The 22,476-nt window shown below is 44.7% G+C and overlaps 1 protein-coding gene across 10 annotated transcripts in view; it reads right to left on the reverse strand.

Moving 5' to 3' along the window:
• Positions 1-7,978: 7,978 nt before the first annotated feature.
• Positions 7,979-22,476, reverse strand: part of LOC114455225 (interleukin-10 receptor subunit beta-like) — an 84,980-nt gene continuing 70,482 nt past the window's right edge. The window contains exons 5-8 of one of the 10 annotated variants that reach the window (XM_028436305.1): positions 16,384-16,531; positions 15,623-15,765; positions 15,442-15,519; positions 7,979-8,154 (exon numbers count right to left, since the gene is read on the reverse strand). In XM_028436305.1, coding sequence (XP_028292106.1) covers positions 8,041-8,154; positions 15,442-15,519; positions 15,623-15,765; positions 16,384-16,531 — 483 coding nt within the window. In that variant the 3' untranslated portion in view covers positions 7,979-8,040. The other 9 variants (XM_028436304.1, XM_028436309.1, XM_028436307.1 and 6 more) reach the window with 9 other exon arrangements.

Genomic DNA, 22,476 nt, shown 5'->3' on the forward strand with positions numbered 1-22,476 from the left:
TGGTTGCAGTGAACAGCAGAGCTGTGGACGACGAGGAGCAACAGGCTGTGTCACAGCGCATACGGGACCTGGAGAGAGAGTTGGCTGCTCTACGGATGGCTACTACAGACTTCAATATGCCCTCCACATCGTCAGCAGCCACAGGGGGTGTCTTAAAAGTTGAACAATCTCCTGTGATTTATGTGCAGCAGGATCGAAAAATGCCTGTGTTTTCCGGAAATCTGGACAGTGCTGACTCTCTGCCACTCGATGAGTGGATTGGACTCATGAGAGACTTTGCTCAGACACAGGGACGAACTGAGAAAGAGCGTGCCCAGCTGGTGTTTGATCACCGGACAGAGGTGAAATTCCTCCCAGTGATCCAAAGGGAGTGTGTGGAAGATGTTTTTGTTGCACTGAAGGAAGTATACGGTTGTATGCACTCACGAACTTCATTACAACGCAGGTTTTAAAACCGGAAGCAATTAGACAGTGAGTCATTTATTGACTTTTCACATGGTTTGATGGATCTAATGGATCTAATGGATCAAATTGTCAAAAATGATATACAGAGCGCTCTCGAACACTAACTGTAATTACTTACCAATCGCGAAGTGGGAGGCTGAACTCTCAATCACCCCGAGCACTGATTTCTGGACAGAAATTTGTTGTAATACTTTTAAGATGACAAAAAACACAAACCTTCAGCTAATTCAATACAAGGTCCTCCACAGATCCCACATTACACAACAGAAAATGCAAAAAATGGGCTTCTCAGCAACAGACATCTGCTCTCAGTGCACCCAGAATACAGCGGATTCCTATCTACATGCCTTATGGCTTTGCTCCCCAGTTCAACACTTTTGGACTCTAATCACTGAAAAACTGTCCTCCATTTTGGACTGCAGGATTCCTTTATCTCCAAATCTTTGTTTGATTGGAGACCTGACAATGCTTCAACTTCCAGCAAACCAATCACAATCAATCCTTGCGGCACTAGCCATAGCAAAAAAAACAATATTACTAAATTGGAAAGACAAAAAAATCCTTAAACATAAACCAATGGCAAAATCTCCTCACAGAATTTATTTCCATGGAAAAGATGTCTGCTCTCAGAAAACAAAAAAAAATAATGTGCTTTGAGGAGCGTTGGACTCCTTTTTTAATTGCATTAAATCTAAATTTTTAAAAGCCTGATGATCTAGCCTGCAAGCGACTGCCAGCACCACTCTTTACTAACGCACTAGCCCAACTGTAGGCCTGGGCCGCCTTGGGCCTCTGGGGTGGTCTTGGCCAGGATGGCTGGGGTGGGTTGTCGGGGTGTCTTGTTGCCTCGGCACGGGTGTGCATTCCTTCTGGGTGTTCACGAGGTCCCGGGGCTGTTTGATTTGGCGCTGTTGCCCCTTGCATACGCATCTGGTTGGTCTCTGGGGCTGGGGCCCTGCGTGCTCCCCTGCCGCTCCTTCCTCCTGCTCCCTGTCCCCCTGTCTCGTCCTCCCCCCCTCCTCCTCCTTTGCTCTTGCGCCCGCCATCCTGTTGGGTTGGGTTTGGGGGGCTCCCGTTGGTCTGGGGCGCTGGTGGGGGGGGCTGTGGCTCCCGCCTGGGGGGCGGGCGGTGCCGTGCCGGGTGGGTTGGCTGGGGGGTGGTCTCGTTGGGGGGCCTGGGGTGGTGGGGTCCTTGGCTCCGGTCCGGGGGGATCCGGGGTGGGGGTGGCTTTGGGGGTGGCTGCTGCCCGGGGTCAGCGATTGCCTCCTGGGTCGCTGGGTGGCGGGGTGTGGCTGTGGGTTGCTCCGTCGGCCCTTGCGGGTCCTCGGCTTGGCTCCCTAGGGCGCGCCCTCGCCAGGGATGTCGCTTGCGCGACGAGCCAGGCGGGGCCCCCTCCGGGGCTTTTGTTTGACCGCAATGGCCGGGGTGTGGCCGTTACGGCTAGGGGTGGGGGGTGCTATGGGGCCTCCCCGGGGGTCGTGTTGGGTGGGTGTGCGGGGGCGCGGCGCGTGGCTCTTGGCCTGGTGGATCCGCGTCGGGATTGGCTGGTCTGCTGGCTGGGTGCACCGGGCGCCATTCCGGGGCGGGGGCGTCACGGGGGTGGATCCGTGGTCTGGGTGTCCGGGGGCGTGCTCTCCTGTCATCTGCCCGGGGACCGGCCGCGGCGCGTGGCGGCGCTGCGCGGCCTTGGGCGGGGCGGGGCTGGTGGCCTGGGGCCCGCTGTCGTCCGGGGTGTGCTGGCGTCGGGGGGGTGTTTCGCGCCGGTGCGTGGGTCGTCGGGGATCGCCTCCGTGGGGGGGGGGGGGGGGCTCTACTGGCGCCGTTGATGTGGGATGGCGGTACCGGGCTGGGGGTGCTTCGGTACTCGGGCTTGCCGGTCCGTGGCTGGCGGGGTGGCCCTGCTTGGCGGTAGATGGTGTCCTCTTTCGTCGGGGGGGCCGGGGCCGCCTCCCGGTGGAGAGTGTTATATCGTGGCGCCGGGTGGGCCTGTGCTGGCCCTGGTGCGGGCACGGGCCTCCCCCCTGCTCGGCCGCCCTCCTTGGCGGCGGGGGGGGCGTCGCTCTGGGCCGGCGTGCGGCAGGGGTCGCCCCCTGGAGCACCGGGGGATGGGGTTGGTGCCTGGCTGCGCCCGGGGGTGGGGGGTGCCGCCGTGCTCCGCGGGGCCGTCGCGGTCTGGAGGGGTGCCGTGGGGGGGGGTCTCCGGCCTTGCTGCTCCGGGGCCCGCAGTGCCGCTTGCCCGTCTGCACCATCTACCCTCTCGCGTGGCCCGCCATGCGGACGGGCCCGGCTCACACCAGACAGGCCTCCTACATGTACACTTCACCTCACTCCCAGCTGGTCTGGCTCATTCACAGAATGCACCACACACCCATACCCAACCCTTGGGGGGCTGGATGGTGGGACTGGGGGTGGAGGGGGCCGCCACCTGTGTCACTATGTAGTGGCGTGGGGGCGGCACTCCCACCTCTAGTTACCATACTAATCCCTCCAATTTTAATCGCACCTCAACATGCCACCCCCCGGAGGGTGTACTCACCTACACCCTCCGGCCTATTACACCACATACACATATATCCACAGAGGCAGGATGGAGAGCACCGCTCCCCTCCTTCCCCCTTCTTTTAATTACACCCCATACATTCACTAAACACACACATTCACACAGGGGATAGGGAAGTGCTTCTCCATTGGGGAATGGAGAGGCACCATAACAGGGTGGTGGGTTGGTTCACATATTTGGGCCTCTCCGGTGGGGGCCTGGCTCCTCTGTTGGTGGCCGGGCCACTGCTTAGAGTAAAAATACATCAGGATGGTGCGGTCGGGCGTGGCGGTGGGTCTCGGGGGGGCTTTGCTGGGGTCTCTCCTTGCGGGGTCTTTCCGGGCGGTGTCGGCCTGGTGGGGTTCTTCCTCCCCTTGGGTGTGGCTGGGTGCTTGTTTCGTCTCCTGGTGGCCTTGGGGGCGGGCCCCGCGGTGTGCGGACCCGGGGCGGCCTGCCTCGCCGGTTTGGGGGGTGGGTGTGCTGGGGGTGTGCTGGTGACCGGTTGCTCACGGGCCGGTGGGGGGCGCTGCTCCGTGGCTGGCGCTGTCCGGGGGGGCGGCGGGCCCTGGGCTGCTGGCCTTGGGCTGTCCGGGGCTGTGCGGTCCTGCTGGGCCGTGGCTGGGTCCTGGGCGGGGGTGGGGGGTGCGTCCCGGGGGGCTTGGCCCGGGGGCTTGCCCTTGGGGAGTCCTGGTCCCGGGGGGTGCTCCTGGGGCCCGGGGTGCTTGGCCTGCTGGCCGGGCCGGTCCTGGCGGGGATCTTTCGGGGCGGGTGGCGCGTGCCGCGCCCTTGCGTACCTACTGGTACGGCCCCTGCTTGGGCAGTGCCCCGTGAGGTAGGGTGTCGGGGGCCGGAATAGGGGGCCACGTCCCGGCGGGGCGGTCTGGCTTGGCCCTTGGGGGGGGCCCTGGCTTTAAAAAAAAAAAAAACTGAAGCTCGTGGCGCGGGCGGCATCAGCGAAGGGTGATCTGGGGCGCCATGGGTGGCTAGGTTGGGGTGCCTGGGGGCCGGCGGGGGGACTCCCGGCGGGGGTGGGGTGGGGGGGTGGGGGGGCCGATGGGGAGGGGGGTCTGGGGGTTGGGGGTGGGATCGGTGGCGTGGTGCGCTGGGTCCTTGGCTCCTTGGGGCTTTCTCGGGTGTGTATGGGGGGGGCGATGGCTGCCTCTCGGCTTGGGATCTTGGGGGCGTTCGGGGGGCTGCTTGGCCGTGGGGTGGTCGCCGGGGGCCCTTAGGCTGCCCGCTCTTGCTGCTGGCCTGACTGCTTCTTCGGGCCCGGGGGCGGCTCTTGGGTTTTGCAGTGGCGGTTCTTGGAAATACATTTGTCATGGATGCACTGGCCTTGGGCTGTGGGATAACACTCATACTGGGCTCAACCTTAGACACGTTGTTCCCAAATACCTGTTTTATGGAATTTCCACTCACCTCTTCCTCTGTTCACAGCCACCACCATTATTCCTAAACCGCACACTGGTCACCAAACTGGCTTGACAACACAACAATAAGCACAATATACACAACCACAATTTCACATCGCATCACTTAAAACCTAACAACTATTCCCCACCCATTCTATATCCTATCTTGTATCCCTCTTCCCTGTTAACTTCCCCACCCCCCTCCAACCCCTCACCTTGGTGTAACACTGCCCTCTCTCTTTTACATCCTCCCTTTAATAAAGTATTTCTTACCCTTCCCTAGGGAGGGCTGGTGACGGTCACAATTATGCAATGAAATAAATAAATTTATTTAATTGCAATAATAAAATATGCATTGCTGTTAAAAGATTGCACTTCTTGTAGTGTTAACCTTCGACAGCATGTGCAGACAAGGTAAAAAAAAAAAAAAAAAAAAAAAAAAAAAAAAAAATGATGCAGGGGCTTCATTAAGATCATCCAGAGATTTACGTGACTAGTTTTGTGATGGGGTGCGAGACCAGTTATTAAGAATGAGACTGAGGGATTTGGTTTGCGCTAATCCACATTATACTATACGGGATGTTAGGAATGAAGCCATTAAGTGGTTGGCACATTATGAAAATCAAGCTCCTAAACAAAAATATAACACAGTCTTAAATGAAATGTCAGTCTTCTGTGAGACCATTGTGTCAAAACCTTCAGGATTTGATGAAATAGTATCCTTATTAAAAACACAGCAGACCCAGTTGGAATTTGTCAGAAAGGCTTTGGCCCCACAGAGTGCTCCTCCCTACAGAACACGCAGTTATCGGCCCCGAAGAACAGCTGATGGGAAGCCAATTTGTTTTAGATGTGAACAGAGTGGGCATATTGCTCGAAACTGCCCTATATCTATCAAAATGAATGAATCTGCTCAAAGTCCAAATCCTGCGGGAAACTAGAACCCGCCAGTGTGCAGAGCCAAACATTGGTGGGGGGTTTGCAGGGCTCAATTAGTAAATCTTTGGCAGTTAACAACTTAGTTGGTGAATGTTTGGAAGTCGAGGTGAATCTTGCTGGGGTAGATGTTAATTGCCTTTTGGACAGTGGGTCTATGGTCACGACTCTAACTGAGAGCTTTTTCAGAGATCACTTTTCTCAGTTATCGGATAAAGAGCTCAAAGACTGTGGTTGGTTGAGTTTAAAGGCAGCCAATGGGTTAAAAATCCCTTACCTTGGGTTTATGGAAATTGACATAACTTTGCTAGGGGTAACACTCCCACGTCGGGGGGTCCTAATAGTTGGAGACCCAGCTGACAGTTTCATGAACCAAAATAAAAAGCATGTACCTGGGTTACTTGGTATGAATGTGTTAACCCCTCTTTTCTGTGAGCTGTACGAACAACATGGTTCTGACCTATGGGAGTCACCAGTGCTGAAGTGGTTGGAGGAAAGCTCTTCGATGCTGTCAGATAATGGAGGCTATCACCAATTCCCCAAACCCCCATCCTATCCGAGTACAGGGTAAGAAACCATTTTGTGTCACAGCTGGCAGCCTTTTCTATGTAGCAGTAACATGTCCACAGGTGCACACTAATCAGGCAGTAGATTTGTATGTAGAACCTCTGAGCCCAGAAGACGGTTGCCTACCCGAGGGACTGCTGGTTTCTCCTTCTTTAGTGAAGGCTGAGAGGGGGAGAGCATTTATTCCCATTGTAAATGTTGGTCATTCATGTTTGTGGCTAGCGCCTCGTAGAGTGGTAGCAACTGTACAAACCACCACTGTGGTATCGCCTAATTCTCAGATCCAAATGTCAGTTGACTCTCAAAGTTGTACCGCCTTTGTTTCTACTCATGGAGATAATGTGGGTAAAAGGGATTTTGACTTTCCTGAATTTGAACACCTACAAGGAAGGGAGAAGCAACAAGCAAAGGAGATGTTGCTCAAGTACAGGGGTGTGTTTGCCAAGGATGTTCTGGATGTGGGCAGTACAAATTTGCTAACACATGAAATCCCATTGTTGGATGAGACTCCAGTACGGCAGCCCAATAGATGTATTCCTCCTTCTCAGTATGATTTGGCACGTACCCACATCCAGCAACTTTTACAGGGTCAGATAATAAGGGAAAGCAACAGTCCCTACGCTTCACCCATTGTTCTAGTATCAAAGAAAGATGGGACCTTGCGCATGTGTGTAGATTACCGGCAGTTAAACTCCAAAACTCAAAAAGATGCTTTCCCTTGCCTAGGATCGATGAATCACTGGATTCGTTGTCTGGGGCCCAGTGGTTTACAACCTTAGATTTAGCGAGTGGGTACAGTCAGGTTGAGATGGCTGGGAAGGATAAAGAAAAAACTGCTTTCTGCACACCGTTCGGTTTGTTTGAGTTTAACCACATGCCGTTTGGCTTATGCAATGCCCCAAGTACCTTTCAGCGTCTCATGGAGCGCCTTTTTGGGGATTGCAGATACCAGTCAGTGTTGCTGTATTTAGATGATGTTATTGTTTTTTCATCATCTATTGACCAACACCTGCAACGTTTAGATCAGGTTTTGTCCCGGTTGCAAACCCAGTGCCAGTTTTTTCAAAAAAGGGTTTAGTACTTGGGCCATGTTGTATCCGCGGAGGGAGTCTCTACAGATCCAGAAAAAGTGGAGGCAGTACGAGAGTGGAGATGGCCCACCAACCTTGCAGAGCTCCGTTCATTTTTGGGGTTTGCTAGTTACTACAGGAGATTTATAAATTAATTTTCAAAAAGGGCATCACCTTTAAATCATTTAGTAGCTAGGCTGCTCCCTTCGGGTAAAAAGGGCAAGACACCAAAAAAACCATTAAATGAATTCTGGAACCCCGAATGTGAGCAGAGTTTTCAAAATCTTAAAACTGCTTTAATAACCACAGATTTCTGCCGAGAGACTGTCTGCTATCCGAGATGCAACAAAAGAAGACGCAAAGTTACAAAGAGTGATAGAGCTGATCATAAAAGGTTGGCCTAAGCACAAGAAAGACATTGCACAGGACACTCAACACTATTTTGCATTTCAGGACGAGCTGAGCTTCCAAGACGGCATTGTGTTCAGGGGAGAAAGAGCAGTTATCCCTGACACGCTCAGGGCCAACCTCACCCGCAGTCGAAGAATGCCTCAGACAGGCACGAGTGTGTGTACTGGCAGGGCATGACTGAACAGATAAAAACTTTTATATCCAAATGTGACATCTGATTAGTTGACCCCAGACAACAGAAAGACACTTTGCAGCCCCATGATGTTTCCTTCTCCTCCAAACACTGGTCCAGAGTGGGAAGTGATCTGTCTTCATTGCATAACAATGACTACATGGTAACTGTGGACTATTATTCAAACTTCTGGGAAGTTGACTATCTACCAGACACCAAGAGCACTACAGTAATCTCCACAAGCTGAAAGCACATTTTGCTCATCAGGGAATACGGATGTGATGATTTCCGACAATGGACCACAGTATTCTTCACAGGAATTTAAGACATTCAGTGAAAAGTGGGAATTTGAGCACCAAAAATCTTCACCGGGATACCCACAAAGCAACGGAAAAGCTGAGTCTGCAGTCAAAACAGCAAAACAGCTCATGCAGAAAGCCGCAGATGCAGGACAAGTCCCATATTTGGCTATACTGTATCATAGAAATACTCCAAGCCATGGTCTTGACACTGGTCCGGTCCAGAGATTTTTGAGTAGGAGGACTCGGACCCTTCTTCCATAGAAAGAGTCTTCGTTGGAGCCTACAGTGACAAACAACAAACAAGGACTAATCAACAACAAACAAAGACAGGATAAATAGTACAACTGCACAGCAAGGGACTTGGACTGTCTCAAAGCAGGGGACAGTGTGCGAGTCCAACCATTTGATCCTTGCAAAACCTGGAAAGCTGCAAAGGTGCTCAGACCTGTGAGTCCAAGATCGTACGAGGTTGAGCTGGAGTCTGGTAGTGTCCTGAGGAGAAGCCGTTGCCATCTCAGGCACAACCATAGCCCACTTCCTCACCCACACCTACAGAGACTTTGGCCAAGGCACAGACTGTAGTAACTACTGAGAAAGCTGACACTACCACTGATACTACTAGGTCTGGTCGTCAGGTTAAAACCCCGGCATATCTGAAAGACTATTGTAAGGGACGATGATGGATTGTTTACTGTTTGGTTACGGACTGTGGTTTCAGATTATTTTAATTCATTTAATGTAATCTATATGACATTTTATATCTCATACTGCAACTTCGCAGGTCTTTCAGTTTTGTGTATAGAGGGTTTTCACGGCGCGTCATCAATCCGGAAGTCGCCATTTTGGAGATAAAGCAGCAGGTCTACAAACAGCACGCAGACAATAAAATCCCAAATTTTGAGACTAAATGGTGAACAATTGCCGTGTTTTTGGCTGTACCAACATAGATTTCCAAAAATCATCAAAAATCAGGGGGAACAATCTCACAAGTTATCAGAGGAAAGGAGGTGCTTGTGGCTAGCAAAGCTAAACCAGGATCTACAAGGTTAGACCTCCTCTAACCAAAAACTGAAAACTCTAGTTAATACTTTACATTACTCAATCTGAGTACTGTAATCTGATTACTTCCACATTTAATTACATTTTTTAAGTGTAGGAATATAGCTATCATTGAGAGGAATAAAGAGGACTATTGTAAATACAACATTCTAGGTGCTGATGGTGACATTCACAGTAATAACACATACTCATAATAATCATCTGTTTTAAATGTAGTGTGTGAAGTCTACTAATCTATTCAACAAACCATGTTGCCACATCATGGGGGACTTGGTATGTAAGGCAACACAAGTCAGTAGCCCAGCACTAACAGTAGACAGTAGGGTATCTAACTGCACATTAATAAGTAGATAGAGATTAGGAATGTTGCTAACGCCTAGTGGATAAAAAAACTAGCAACAACAAATATTAATTTTAATATGTTCGTTGCCAGAGGTGCCATCTGGAATTCAGTTTTAAGTGGCCTAGATCACTTTATTTTAAATAATTGTTACAGTTCCCTGTTTTGTAGTGGGTTCTTGACGTCAGAATAGAGGTTTAATAAAAGTTTAAATGTCAATAAATGCACAGCGTTTACAATATGTACTGTACATCTCCAGAGTGAAAGGTTTAATGGCTCAGAAAGATCAGGAGAAACTGGTCCATGCTTTTATCTCCAGCAGACTGGACTATTGTAATGGTCTTCTGACAGGAATCCCCCAAAAGAGCATCAAACAGCTACAGCTGGTTCAGAACGCTGCAGCTCGGGTCTTAACCAGAACAAAGAGGTCAGAGCACATTACTCCAGTTTTAAAGTCTTTACACTGGCTCCCAGTCAGCCTCAGAATAGACTTTAAAGTTCTGCTGCTGGTGTATAAATCTGTGAATGGGTTTGGTCCAGAATACATCAGTGACATGTTAGTCAGGTATGAACCCAGCAGGTCTCTCAGATCTATGGACACAGATCAGATAGTGGAGCCCAGAGTTCACAGTAAACATGGTGATGCTGCTTTTAGTTGTTATGCTGCAAAGAAGTGGAACAAACTGCCAGCGGAGCTGAAGTCAGCATCCAATGTGAACATTTTTAAATCAAAGTTAAAGGCACTTTTTTTCTCTACTGCATATGATTGAGAGAGAGATTTTTTGTCATGTTGTTGATGTAATGATGATTTTACTGATGATTTTACTGATGATTTTAAATGTTCTTATTGATTTTACTGATGATTTTAAATGTTCTTATTGATTTTAAACAATTGAATGTTTTATCATGTAAAGCACATTGAGTTGCCTTGAGTATGAAATGCGCTATATAAATAAATTTGCCTTGCCTTGCCTTGCCTTACATGTTTATTTTACAGCCTTATTAACATGGTAATAAATTAGGCAGTTTCAAAAAATTATTCAGTTATTTTGACTCATTGGTATCACACAAAATGTACATTTTAACACGAATGTATGGTATATACAGTGTTTTAGATGTTCGTGTGAATTTGGAATTTATAGGGATTATCTAACGCTCTGAGGAGGAGGAAAATGGAAAGTTAAAGTAATAAAACTTTACCAAAATGGAAATTATGGATTATGAATCTCGAATTTTCGATTGAGAGAATTTGTTAAGTTATGAACCACCTTTCTGCCAGAATTGTGTGTGCGTGCAGCTTTACCCTCGAATAGGCGTGATGATGACAGCTCCTTCTGCGTAACCAGCAGTGTGTGGGAAAAAGCTTTTCTTGCGTTTTTCCGAGGACGTTTTCCGCTCATTCACTGTACGGCCCGCGGGATATTGTCGGCCTGGCTGGGGTTCTGGTTCTCCGACACGGCACCACTCCTGGACGACCTAACAAGTTCTCAAATCAAAGATGCTAGAGTTCGTTAAAGGTTACTCATGGGAGGCTATATAAACTGACTGGCACCAAAAATGAAAAATTGCTTGCTTAATTTCAAAAATGGAGATAAAACTTAAAGTTAGTCATTGCGGAAGTGGCTGGTAGCCACTTCCTGACTGGAGAGAAGTTCAATCAATTTCTCAAAAATTCTGCATCACTAAACTGAAAAACTTTTGACTGTTTAAGTTAGATGCAAATAGGACTAGACAGAGGTTAGAGCAAGAGTGAGAGTATTGGAACTGAGAGCGTGATAAGAGGGAGCAAGGCCTTTTATAAACTTGTCAAGAGGTTATCTGATTGGTTAAAACACATCTGCAGCGCAGGAGTGAGTGAAACCTGATTGGTTGGCAGAAAGAAGCGGGAGTCTTAACTTTCCTGTAAAGAAGACCAGATGGTGGGGCTATTCCACATGTGCTTTTTAAACAAAGGGTCATAAAACTAGATAGGGTCTTACCATGTTAAGGCTAAAATGGAGGATGGGTGTGTGCCGATTGTATAAACCCTTGAAAAATGACTTTAAATTGATTATCCCTTAAATAACTGATTTGAATTATTTGATCAATGATTATGGAATATGAAGAGTTATAAACATTTCCCTTGAAAGATGATTACATTAGTGATTAAACATGTCAGATGGAGGCACACGATGAGTCTCTTTCCTGGAGAGAAAAATGGTTAAAGTCTGGAATTAGTTTAAATCACAGTTCTGCCTTTAAAGCGTTTAAAACTGAATGCCGTCACTAGCCTTGCGAGAACTGCCATCTGAAACGGCCTGAGTGGCAGTTTCCACGAGATTAGTGACAGCAGCAACAAACCCGGGAACAACTCAGAAAAGAGATGAATGAAGACGTTCCGGTGAAAAAAACAAAGAACTGGTGTAAGTACGTTGTAAAATGTAACAGAGAGTTTACAGTATCTTCCTAAAGAGCAGCAGGATGGGACACAGTTACACATTAGATTATTAACTGAGATTTTAGCGTCTACCACAGCGGAAGGAACCATGTAAGTCACCATGCAAAATCAGCCAATCACAAGCTCCACAAATATACACTGCTTTGTAAAGTGTTAAAGAATGTAAAGTCTGTAATAAATGTGTCTAATAAGTCATTAGTGAATACCAGAGAACCACATGAGTGATCATGAGAAGTTATAAGAAAATATGTAATGAAAATAAAATGTTAATATCTAACTTAAAGACAAGCAATGTGAAATTAACAGTAAATATGCAACGTGTTCACTTGCATATAAACTGTAAGTATATTAAATAAACACGTGCTTCATAAACACATTTATGTTTTTATTTAGGCTGTTTTATAATTTAGGATTTAGGGCTGGGCGATACATCGAGATTCAAGATGTATCAATTTTTCTATTTTGGCGATATAGAAAACTATAATATTTCATATATATGTATATATTATAGCTTATGTATCAAAATACTAGTTTTAGGAGTTGCTGCTTTTACTTCTCAGAACAACATGTAAAGCTCAAGTGAGATGGATTTCTGAGTGACACATATTGTGCAGCTGTTTGTTAATAAATGTCCCTGTGTAGCATTTTGCTTCAGCAAATTTAACCCAGAATTGTCTTTCTGGTCAGACTTTATTTGATAAAATTATCAAGATTTATATCATATATCACCATTTTGAGAAAATATATTGAGATATGAGTTTTGGTCTATATCACCCAGCTCTAGTAGGAATGTTCACAGCATTTCAATGTTAATAAAGGTCGACCTACCAGATTCTAATCACTTAATTGTATTTAGTAAGTGGTTGACAAGTGGGTATTTTAGAGTTCTTGTACACTTGTCTTAAAATATAAGGGATACTGGAGCTTGGTTGGGCGGGTGGGACGGCTCGTAGTGGGCGCCAGAAAATGTCCCTTATTTTCAAATCCAAAACTTGACAGGTATGGTGTAGGGTGTCAGGTTACATCACTGCTATCTCTGTGGAATGTCTGTTCTTTGGGGAGGATGAGTGTCAGCAGAGTCTGCAGGGAGAAGGGCTGGGATTTGAAGAAATATTCCTTGGTCCATTTTTTCATTGTCTGTTTTTGAGTCATAAGTATGTAATAAAAGTCCAAATGTGCGACAGTGTTTTTACCGCCTTTTGACCATCGACCAGGGTTCCTACATAATAAATAAAGAAATACACAAGGTTACACAGATCAATTTAAGCACAAGGCACATCTACAAGGTCAAAACATTGTCTTTAAAATTATTTTGCACCTTTAATAGTTATCTGAAAACATCCTCTGCATAACTAGTTATTAGTTTTAATACTAGTGTGTTGTTCACACTGTGAGAGAGATGAGCAGCTGAACTCTGCTGAACATTAAAGTTTCTCCTCAGGATTAATCAAAGGAAGCAAATCATGCAGAAAACAAACCAAAGAGCTCAGGAATCAATGTGTGGCATTTCCAAGCATTTATTAAGCTTGAAAGTAACAAATATCTGGACAATAACCAGTCCAACAGGCAGAAACAATACTATTGATCAAAAATCAATGTGATCAACAATTACATTAAAACGGCAAATATACAAAGGAACAAACAATAAATAGATATAATATTAGTCTACCACTTGTCCTGGGAGGGTGGTGAAAGCAATGGGGAGAGGGGGGAGATGCATGAGTCTACAGTGCATACCCTGATTTGAGCGTATTACCAGCTTGTTCAATGAAACACTGCTGGACCATGTCATAAACTCCGCCTCCTCAATGATAACGGATGGGATGTGGGTCAAACTCTAAAGTTAAAGTACTCGTCACATAATGTTTTTTTTAAACCTAAACCCTGCTGTGATCATTAGTTATCACCCTACATTGTGTTCAAGTGCTCATTTTTCTGTGAAGTTTAAATACGTTATTTGAGGTTAAAAAACAAGATTTGACGTCATATTATGATAATTGACAGCCTCGGATCTTGCGTAGCTCTCTTTGTGAATAGCATAAGCAGTTACGTTGTGAAGGAAAGGCATTAAACTTTTCCGTTCAGTTTTTTCGTCTTTTTTGAGCTACTAGTACTAGCACTAATCTCGATGATCTGATCATCTGAACAAGCCATTGGTAGAATTACCAGTGGAAAAAATGCTTAAGTTTGTGGCGTAGCTGGGCTGCGTAACCTATCAGGGCAGTACGCTAAATGGGCGGGGGCGTGTTACCAGGGCTCCTCCCGCCAGACTCTACTGCACAGCCTCTGGCTCCAAATGATGTCAAATTTGCAAAATGGAAGCAGCACTAAGCACTGTATTTTGGCTTCAAGTACGTTGAGTGGGAACAGCTACAGAGCACGCCAACTGGTTGGACCTCAGACTTCTGTCCACACTGATCAGACTATTGTCGAACTATTTTCATACTATGTACAATGTAAAGCCACAGTTTGATTATGCTACAAACACAAATAACATCAACTATCTATTTACATCCAGCCAGGAAAGAGACGCTCTGGCTGTAATGTGCACACACACGCTCAGACACCATGGTGACACACACACTCAAAAGCACAGGCTGGAGGCAATGAACTACAATGTAGCCAAATAATCTTCTTGGTACAATGCACATATTTTATTAATTGAACCTTTTACAATCACCTTCAATGAATAAGTTATTTTCAAATTAAAAGTGTGCTTCATCTTTTTCACAAATTTCTGTTACATTTAAAAGTGGGAAATCTGTATTGTAAAAGCAGCAAATTTACAGTGCAGGTTATGCAGTATACAAGTGAGGGCAGCTAATGATTGTCCAGTCTCTGACTGCTTACAATCTACTGGCTGTTGAACACTCTGGCCACTGAAGGAAGGTAGGATTTCTGGTATCTCTCCGTGCGACACCGTGAGTGTAGCAGCCTATCACTGAACATGCTACTTATTGATGACACTGTGTTCTGTATAGGGTGGGGCATGTAATCCATCACAGAAGACAGGTTGGCTATCATCCTCCTGTTAGCCACCACCTCAACAGGTTCGAGAGGGCAACCCAGCATAAGAGCTGGCCTTCCAGACAAATTCCAGACAGCCAAAAAAAAAAAAAAAAAAATCAAACATAGAAGAGTCTGCCTCCTTTTTAAATTAATCACATAAGACCGCTTTCATTCACAGCCTTTTGTGCTGGTTCTGGATGGAGAATATGTGTAAAAGAATGTAAAAAAAAACATTTAAGTGCAAATGGGAGAATAAATAAACATGACAAGCAAAAACAAAGTAAAGACCCAACCCGTAAAGGACCCCAAAGGGAGTCAAACTGAAGACTTTATATTTTAGGTAACAGTGACTTTTACCCAGTGCTGTGCCATTTATTGAGTAAGCAATGATTACAAAACAACAAAACCAACCCATATGAGACTGTGGAGCAGTTGTAACTAAACATTGTGGAACGCCAAATCAATGGACGACCCAAGCAGACACTTTTAAACAAACTTTTATAGTAGAATTATATTTTTGACAGTTTTGTTTGAATGTAAGAATTTTGTTGTTGATAATATCCAACTGTACTATAGCAATTGTTAACAAATCTTTGGACTTCCTTCTTCCCTCTATCCCTTTACCACTATGACTTCTGATTGTTTACTGTTGAACAATTCGCTCTGAGTGCCTGAGGGGAACCACATGCTGTTACAGTCTTGTCAGCTGCAATGATGCTGACCTGGTCGAAGAGCTCCTCAATGGGATGCAAGTCTTTCATAGCAATGTACATGGTAGGGTCAGTAGATGACTGCATTAACTGCTGGACATGAAGAAGACAGAGTGGTACAGGTTTGGGTAAAATCATCTTAGAGAAGGCTGACTTTATGAACATACATTCTTTAGGTTTAGGATATACTTACATCTCGAAAATCCTCAAGGAGTTTATTTTTAGGACATGTAAGTTGAGATTTACATTTCCAATAGATTACTATGGCCACTATCACAGACGTTATGACCACAGCGACAAACACCAGAACAGCTGGCAACCAAGGAGCTTCATCTTCTGTAAAACATTAGACCAAGAGTGGTCATCAATTTCCATCCATCCATCTTCTTCCACTTTTATCCGAGGCCGGGTCTCGGAGGCAGTTTGAAAAACAAATTTTATTTAAAGTTTTTTCCCTAAATTTAACCCATATGGATTAATTCTAATTAATCCATCATTAATCTTCTTTGGCAAATAACAAACTTAAACAATGACATAGATGTAGACATAAGTAATTTAATTTGTTTACTGGCCACAAAGTGGTACGGGGTGATCATCCCATACCACTCCCTTGATCGGTAGAGCATCCTCTTTCAGACGCTATAGAGCAACATGTCGCCGTGCTTTTGGTGATTTTTGTTGCCATTTCTTCCTGACCACCCACAATGCTGTAGTGGACGAAAGCTTGAGTACTCATGATTCTGCAATATTTAAAGGTTTAATACCTATTTTTCTCTGTTGCTACCTCACATTTGGGGTTTGGAGTAAATGTGTGTTTCATTTTGCCTGAGCTCTGATGATTTGGGATGGCATGTGTTTTTCAAAATTAATTTAAAATGTACAATATTATAATCACATTTCAAATGATACAAAACACCAAAAGTTCCAAAACACTCTTTACCAGCTGATACTTACTTGGATTAGTAGTGCTTTCACAGGTTATATTGCTCGGCTTGCCAGGGTTAAGGTTCCTGTATGTATTGATTTGGACTTGTACACAATATTGACTCCAGGCGTTCAGGTGATTAAGAGGCATTCGGTGCAACTGGGTGATCATTTTTTCCTGTATTACAAAACAGAGAAAGAGAGGTGTTAGACACAGACACACAACACAACACAACGAAAAGAGCTGTGGTTAACCTAATGCCTCAATATTTTGACCATGTCTTTCAGCACTTTGTAATTACAATTTGTATACCAAATCATATCATCATTAGGCATACTGTATTTCCCAACTCCAAGCTTTCTCAACTTAAATGCTTATTGGATTTAAGCATATCCTGTGTGGCCTCGGCTGATTAACACCCTGTATTAGTAATAATAATAATAATAATAATGGCTTGGGTTTATATAGCACTTTTTTTGAGGAAACTCAAAATGCATACAGAAGCCATTATTCATTCACACCAGTCACTCACATCAGTCATACCAGTGGTGGTAAGCTACAATGTAGCCACAACTGCATTGGGGCATACTGACAGATGTGTGGCTGCTATTTCATGCCTCCGGCCCCTCTGACCACCACCAACATTCATGCACAATTCACACGATGACCCACTCTACCACTGAGCTACGGTCGCCCATATCAGTAGTTCTCTAATCTTTTTAGGTATTCCCCACTTTGAACGAAGGTGAACTTTCAAGCCCCATCTGCACCCATTGCCCCGAAATAGTCCATTCAAATAACACATTTTCAAATGTATTGAACTAACAAGGGAACTAATAAGGGAACAAGTAACATATTTCATATCAAATAAAAAAACTGAATTCAACTCATTACCTGCACTCCATGTGAAGTACGTGCCAACGTAAATCATTATTTATGCACTTCAGTTCCATGTTACATTTTGTTCCTGGTCGCATATCTAATGCAGTCTAATAATTGAATCCTCTTTTAATTTCTGCTACATTTTTGGGCTTCTCATTATTACTTTCTTTGTGTGTAGGCATTTTGTTTAGTGTTAATGATCTATATTGGCAATGAAGAAAGGTATAAAGTCCTAGTGGCATATCCGAAAATGCAATTCTTGTGGCAGTATATTTTGAACTGAGCCTGCTGGAGGCACAAAAGGCACACTTTTTGGAAACAGTAAAAAAACCTACTATTCCATTACTGCTCTATTTTTAGCAATTTTTTTCACTGTTACCAAAGTGTTTTGCCTCAATTCAGACTGCCGCAAGAGGCATATTTGTGAAATCGGGAGAACTAGATCTATGCACTGATACCAGGCACGGCCCAATCCGAGCTCTGAAAGTGAAGGTAATTGCATCCCAGAAAAAGGCAGCTAAAGTCGAGTCCCTCCTATCACATTACATCACAGGTGAACAAAAACACTGCACTCTAAAATGTTGGCTTTATTCAAAATGTTCTCTTATACTACAAATATCCAAGAAAGAAACAAATACTTTCCAATAATTTTATTTGTTAAACACTGTGCAAACGTCACTCCAAATGCTAATAAGGGGTATAAACACCAGGGAATCAGGACTGCGCGACTTCAGAGTGTCACAATACGCCCACAATCCATTTAGCACATTTCCGTCTCATAAGTATGTAATGTATGCAGATCTCATAAGGAGAGCAAAAAATGGGAGGGGGAAATGCAAAAGAATAATGCAGTGGATGTAATGCAATTAATCAAATCCTCCATTTCTTTAAAGCAACAGGCCAGGACGATCAACGAAAGTACGTCATACCCTGTCCAAAATGGCGGCTCTCTATAGTTTATGCCCCAAGGCATAAAATTGTTCTAAAAAGTATTTTTAAGGTTTTTTTTTATTTTTTTTATTTTGTCTTTTTAAATGTGCAAATCTGTTGTTTATTTGGTAATACATTAAACATTTTTTTTTTGTTATATACATTTCCACTACAGGTACCCATTAACAGGTCTGCTAGCTCTCTTAGCTTTGTGTGCTTTTTAAAGCTGCAACATGTAAGTCGTTTTTGGTGTTATGTGGTCAAAAATCCATAATCATCTTTGAGCATATTGTAATCCAAAGTGTTCTGAGTCGACAGTGAATCTCTTCTCCTTCTCCTGGCTCTCTAAATGAGCTTTAGAAATACAGGAGCGTGACGCATGATGTCAGCCAATCAGAGATCTCTCTGCCAACAGGGCGAACCCTCGAAGTACATAATAATACATTTCCAATAAATTGAATATTATTAATCCTACGCTTTCAGTAATTTTCCATTTGACCCCAGAAACAAATTGAATCACTACAGTAATAAATTAAATGTGTAAGAGATTCTGATTCATTTAGCAAAAACTGTATTTAATGAACTATTGAAAACTTTAGACTTATGTAGGAGGATGAGTTATTATTAATGGGTTATATAACTAAGAATATTAATTATGATTATTAATATTACTTCAGATTTTGCAGGGGTGCCACTCCTTTTAAGAGAAATATGTCTAAGTCAGTGTTTTTCAACCTTTTTTGAGCCAAGGCACATTTTTTTCATTGAAAAAATCACGAGGCACACCACCAGCCAAACATGTTAAAAAATGATACTCTGTAGCCTATATTAACAATATAGCCATTCTCATCAAAGTGTCTTGAATAGGAATCAAATAAACACAAAGAATAAAGGACTTTATCATCATTTGTATTTCTTCTTTCAAATAAAAAGTGCACTTAACATGTCCACTTCAAAAATACAGCTTGAACATAACAAATGAAACAACAATGTGGTCTTAAAGGTAGTAGAAAACGTCAAAGTGTTTTGCAAACTCTAATTCTGTCCAAAATTATTAATTACCAGGAATACAGAAATATCGTGCTTATTATGACAGAAGCAATAATATTTGGGAAAGATTTCACTGTTCTACACTGAGAAATATGAAGAGTTACATGTACAAAATGTCAATCTCAGTGTATTTTACTCACTCAGTGTGAAATCTGTGCCTGTTTGGATGAACAAAGAGCTGATATCCTGGCAGGAATTGAAGAAAGACACACACGAAGCTCTTCCTCAACAGCTCTCAATCGCTCTCTGTTTTTAGTTTTGATGGCAGTCAGGCTTGAGAAGCTCACCTCACACAGATATGTCGTGGAAAATGGGAGCAATGTCACAATAGCTTTGTTTGCCAGAATGGGGAACTCCTTGGCAGCAGTCAACCAAAAACTGTCCAAAGGTAGATCAGCAAAGCTTAGCTTCAGACCACGATTTTGTCTCAGTTCAGTTAGTTCCTCCTGCTCCTGCAAAGTCATGTCCTTTCCAAAAACTGCTGAGCTGTATGGGTCCCTAACCCAGTCAAGGCTATCAGTGGAGGCTGAAGAGAAATAAAATGACATCTTCTCCTTGAGAGTTTTCAGATGTTTACTAATGATCTCACACAGTGCAGCAGTGTGAACATCTTGCCATTTCTTGGTGAGTGGAAACATTTCAAGGTTGCCACTTTCCACATGTTGTTGCCAGAGGTGCACCTTTGAACGGAAGCCATTTATTTTATCCGTACTTGTGAGCAGGTTTTCATTCCGGCCTTGCATTCGTGTGTTCAGTTCATTCAGATGATGAAAAATATCCGCCAGATATGCAAGCCTTGCACACCACTCATCACTTGCAAGCAGTTTTGCGTAATCGGACCCCTCATTTGTCAGAAACACCTTGAGTTCCTCCCGCAGCTCATACACACGGGCCAGCACCTTGCCGCGCGACAACCATCGGACCTCCGTGTAAAACAACAAGGCTTTATGCTCCGCTCCCATTTCCTCACACAAAGACGCAAATATACGGCTTTTCACTGGTCGTGTCTTTACAAAGTTTACCATGCCCACAACATCATCCAACACAGGGGCTAGTTCTGCTGGTAAAGTCTTGGCAACGAGGGCCTCACGGTGTAAGAAACAGTGCGTAACTATCACATCTGGGTTTGTTTCCTTCACTCTGCTAACGAAGCCTTTGGTGCGCCCGACCATGGCTGCGGCTCCATCAGTGCAGACACTCGTGCAGTTTTCCCACTTAAGTCCTCCTTTTTCGAGATACTCTGATGTGACCCGAAAAATTTCCTCTCCCGTTGTTCTTTCTGGCAAAGCTTTGCAAAACAGAAAGTTTTCTCTGATTACGTCTCCATCCACAAAACGCACATTGGCCAAGAGTTGAGCATGTCCACTAATATCCGTGGACTCGTCAAGTTGCAGCGCAAATTTCTCACTGATACGAATCTTTTCCAAAACCACACTTTCGATGTCGGCAGACATGTCATCAATACGTCTGGCAATTGTGTTATCTGAGAGAGGGACTTTGGCTACTTCTTTAACCGCTTCAGGTCCCAGCATCTCATTTACAATGGCTTTGCAGGCGGGTAATATTAATGTCTCTGCCACAGTGTGGGACCGTTTTGATTTAGCTACAAGTTCAGCTACGTGGTAGCTAGCTTTAAGGGCTCTCTCATTTACCTTTGTGGTTTTTCTCATAAATGTTGCCTGTTTCTCCGTGTGTTCACGCAGGTGAACAAAATACTCCTTATTCTTGTTTTGAAGCGACGGGTGTTTCGTTTGGAGATGGCGTTTAAGCTTGCTTGGTACCATAGCACTGTTGGATAGCTTCTCGCCACACACCAAGCACAACGGGATCGGTGTCGTTGCATCCCCGGTGGAAGTAAATCCAAATGAAACATAACTCTCGCTGTATTGCCTCGAGCTCACCGTCTTTGCTTTCTTTCCTCCACTCATACTAGGGCCTTCTTCTGGGTCCGAATTTTGTCCAGGGCCCAGTTCGGAATTGGTATTTTTCCTCTTCAAAAACTTCTCCATCACTGTCACCGTAGTTTCGCTTACCCACAATGCTTTTACCGCCAGCTGTCACTTTCATGCCTCACTAATTCTCTTGTCTCAACGGACAATGCAATTCGCTACCTGCTGCCATCTAGTGTTATGGAAGAGTTTTACATGATTACGCTCTCAAGGTGGGTTCACACCGAACGCGACTGAAGTGACTGAAGCGATGCGATTACATTAAAAATCAATGTAAATGACGCAACGTCAATTTATCCCCCCCTCAGCGACGCGACTTGCATGATCAAAGTTGAAAAATTTTAACTTTTTAAGCGACGTGAAGCGATATCTCCCGTCCTCCACTGTCTGTAGAGCGGAGGCAGCAGCCCCTCCCTCCCGCTCCCGCTTCAGTGCTGACGGCTGCAGCGGAGGCTGTTCTACTTCCTCAAAGTATCAGGTTCAAAATTAAAGCGGTAAATTTCTTTAAAACCACAGTAACTACTGATCAAACACATTCAATCAATCAATCAATCAATCAATCAATCTTTATTTGTATAGCGCCAAATCATAACCAATGGTATCTCAAGGCACTTTACAGTAGAGCAGTCTTAAGGACGGACTCTTCATTTTATGGATACACACATATGCATATATACGTATATACACATACATATGTATCCCACACCCAACATGAATTCATCATGGCGGCAAGGAAAACCTTCTGTTAAGCAGCAGGAACCTTGTGTGGATCCCATTCCTATGATGAACAGCCATCCACGTTATGCTGTGTTGGGTGTGTGCAGAGAAAAGGGTGGAGACAGAGCCGCTGAGTCTCTGTAACTCCACACTGAGGATCCCACGGACCTGCAAGACAAAAGCCAGAAGGAGTACAGGAGCAAACACACAAGGGAGTAAGCAGACATAGAGGGAGTGTTTGAAAGAGGAATGGGACCCTCTCCGGTCCCTCTCTAACCTAAATGACCTCTCTCTTAACGCCCTCTCCAACCTCTCTCCAACCGAGCATGCCAGACCCCCCCCCCCGGCAGTCTATGCCTATTGCATCTTAATTATGAGCTATGAGCTGGTTCCTAACTAAAAGCTTTATCAAAGAGGAATGTTTTGAGCCTAACCTTAAAGGTAGAGAGGGTGTCTGCCCCCCGAACCGTGGTTGGTAGATGGTTCCAGAGAAGTGGGGCCTGATACATTCTGAGTGAAGTCATCCTTTAATATCTCCGTTAAGTTGATCATTTAACCGTAGAAGCGGAGCAAGAAGGGAAAAAATAGACGTCA

The sequence above is a fragment of the Gouania willdenowi genome, chromosome 21 (genome assembly GCF_900634775.1).
Source record: "Gouania willdenowi chromosome 21, fGouWil2.1, whole genome shotgun sequence".
Taxonomy (NCBI): Eukaryota; Metazoa; Chordata; class Actinopteri; order Blenniiformes; family Gobiesocidae; genus Gouania; species Gouania willdenowi.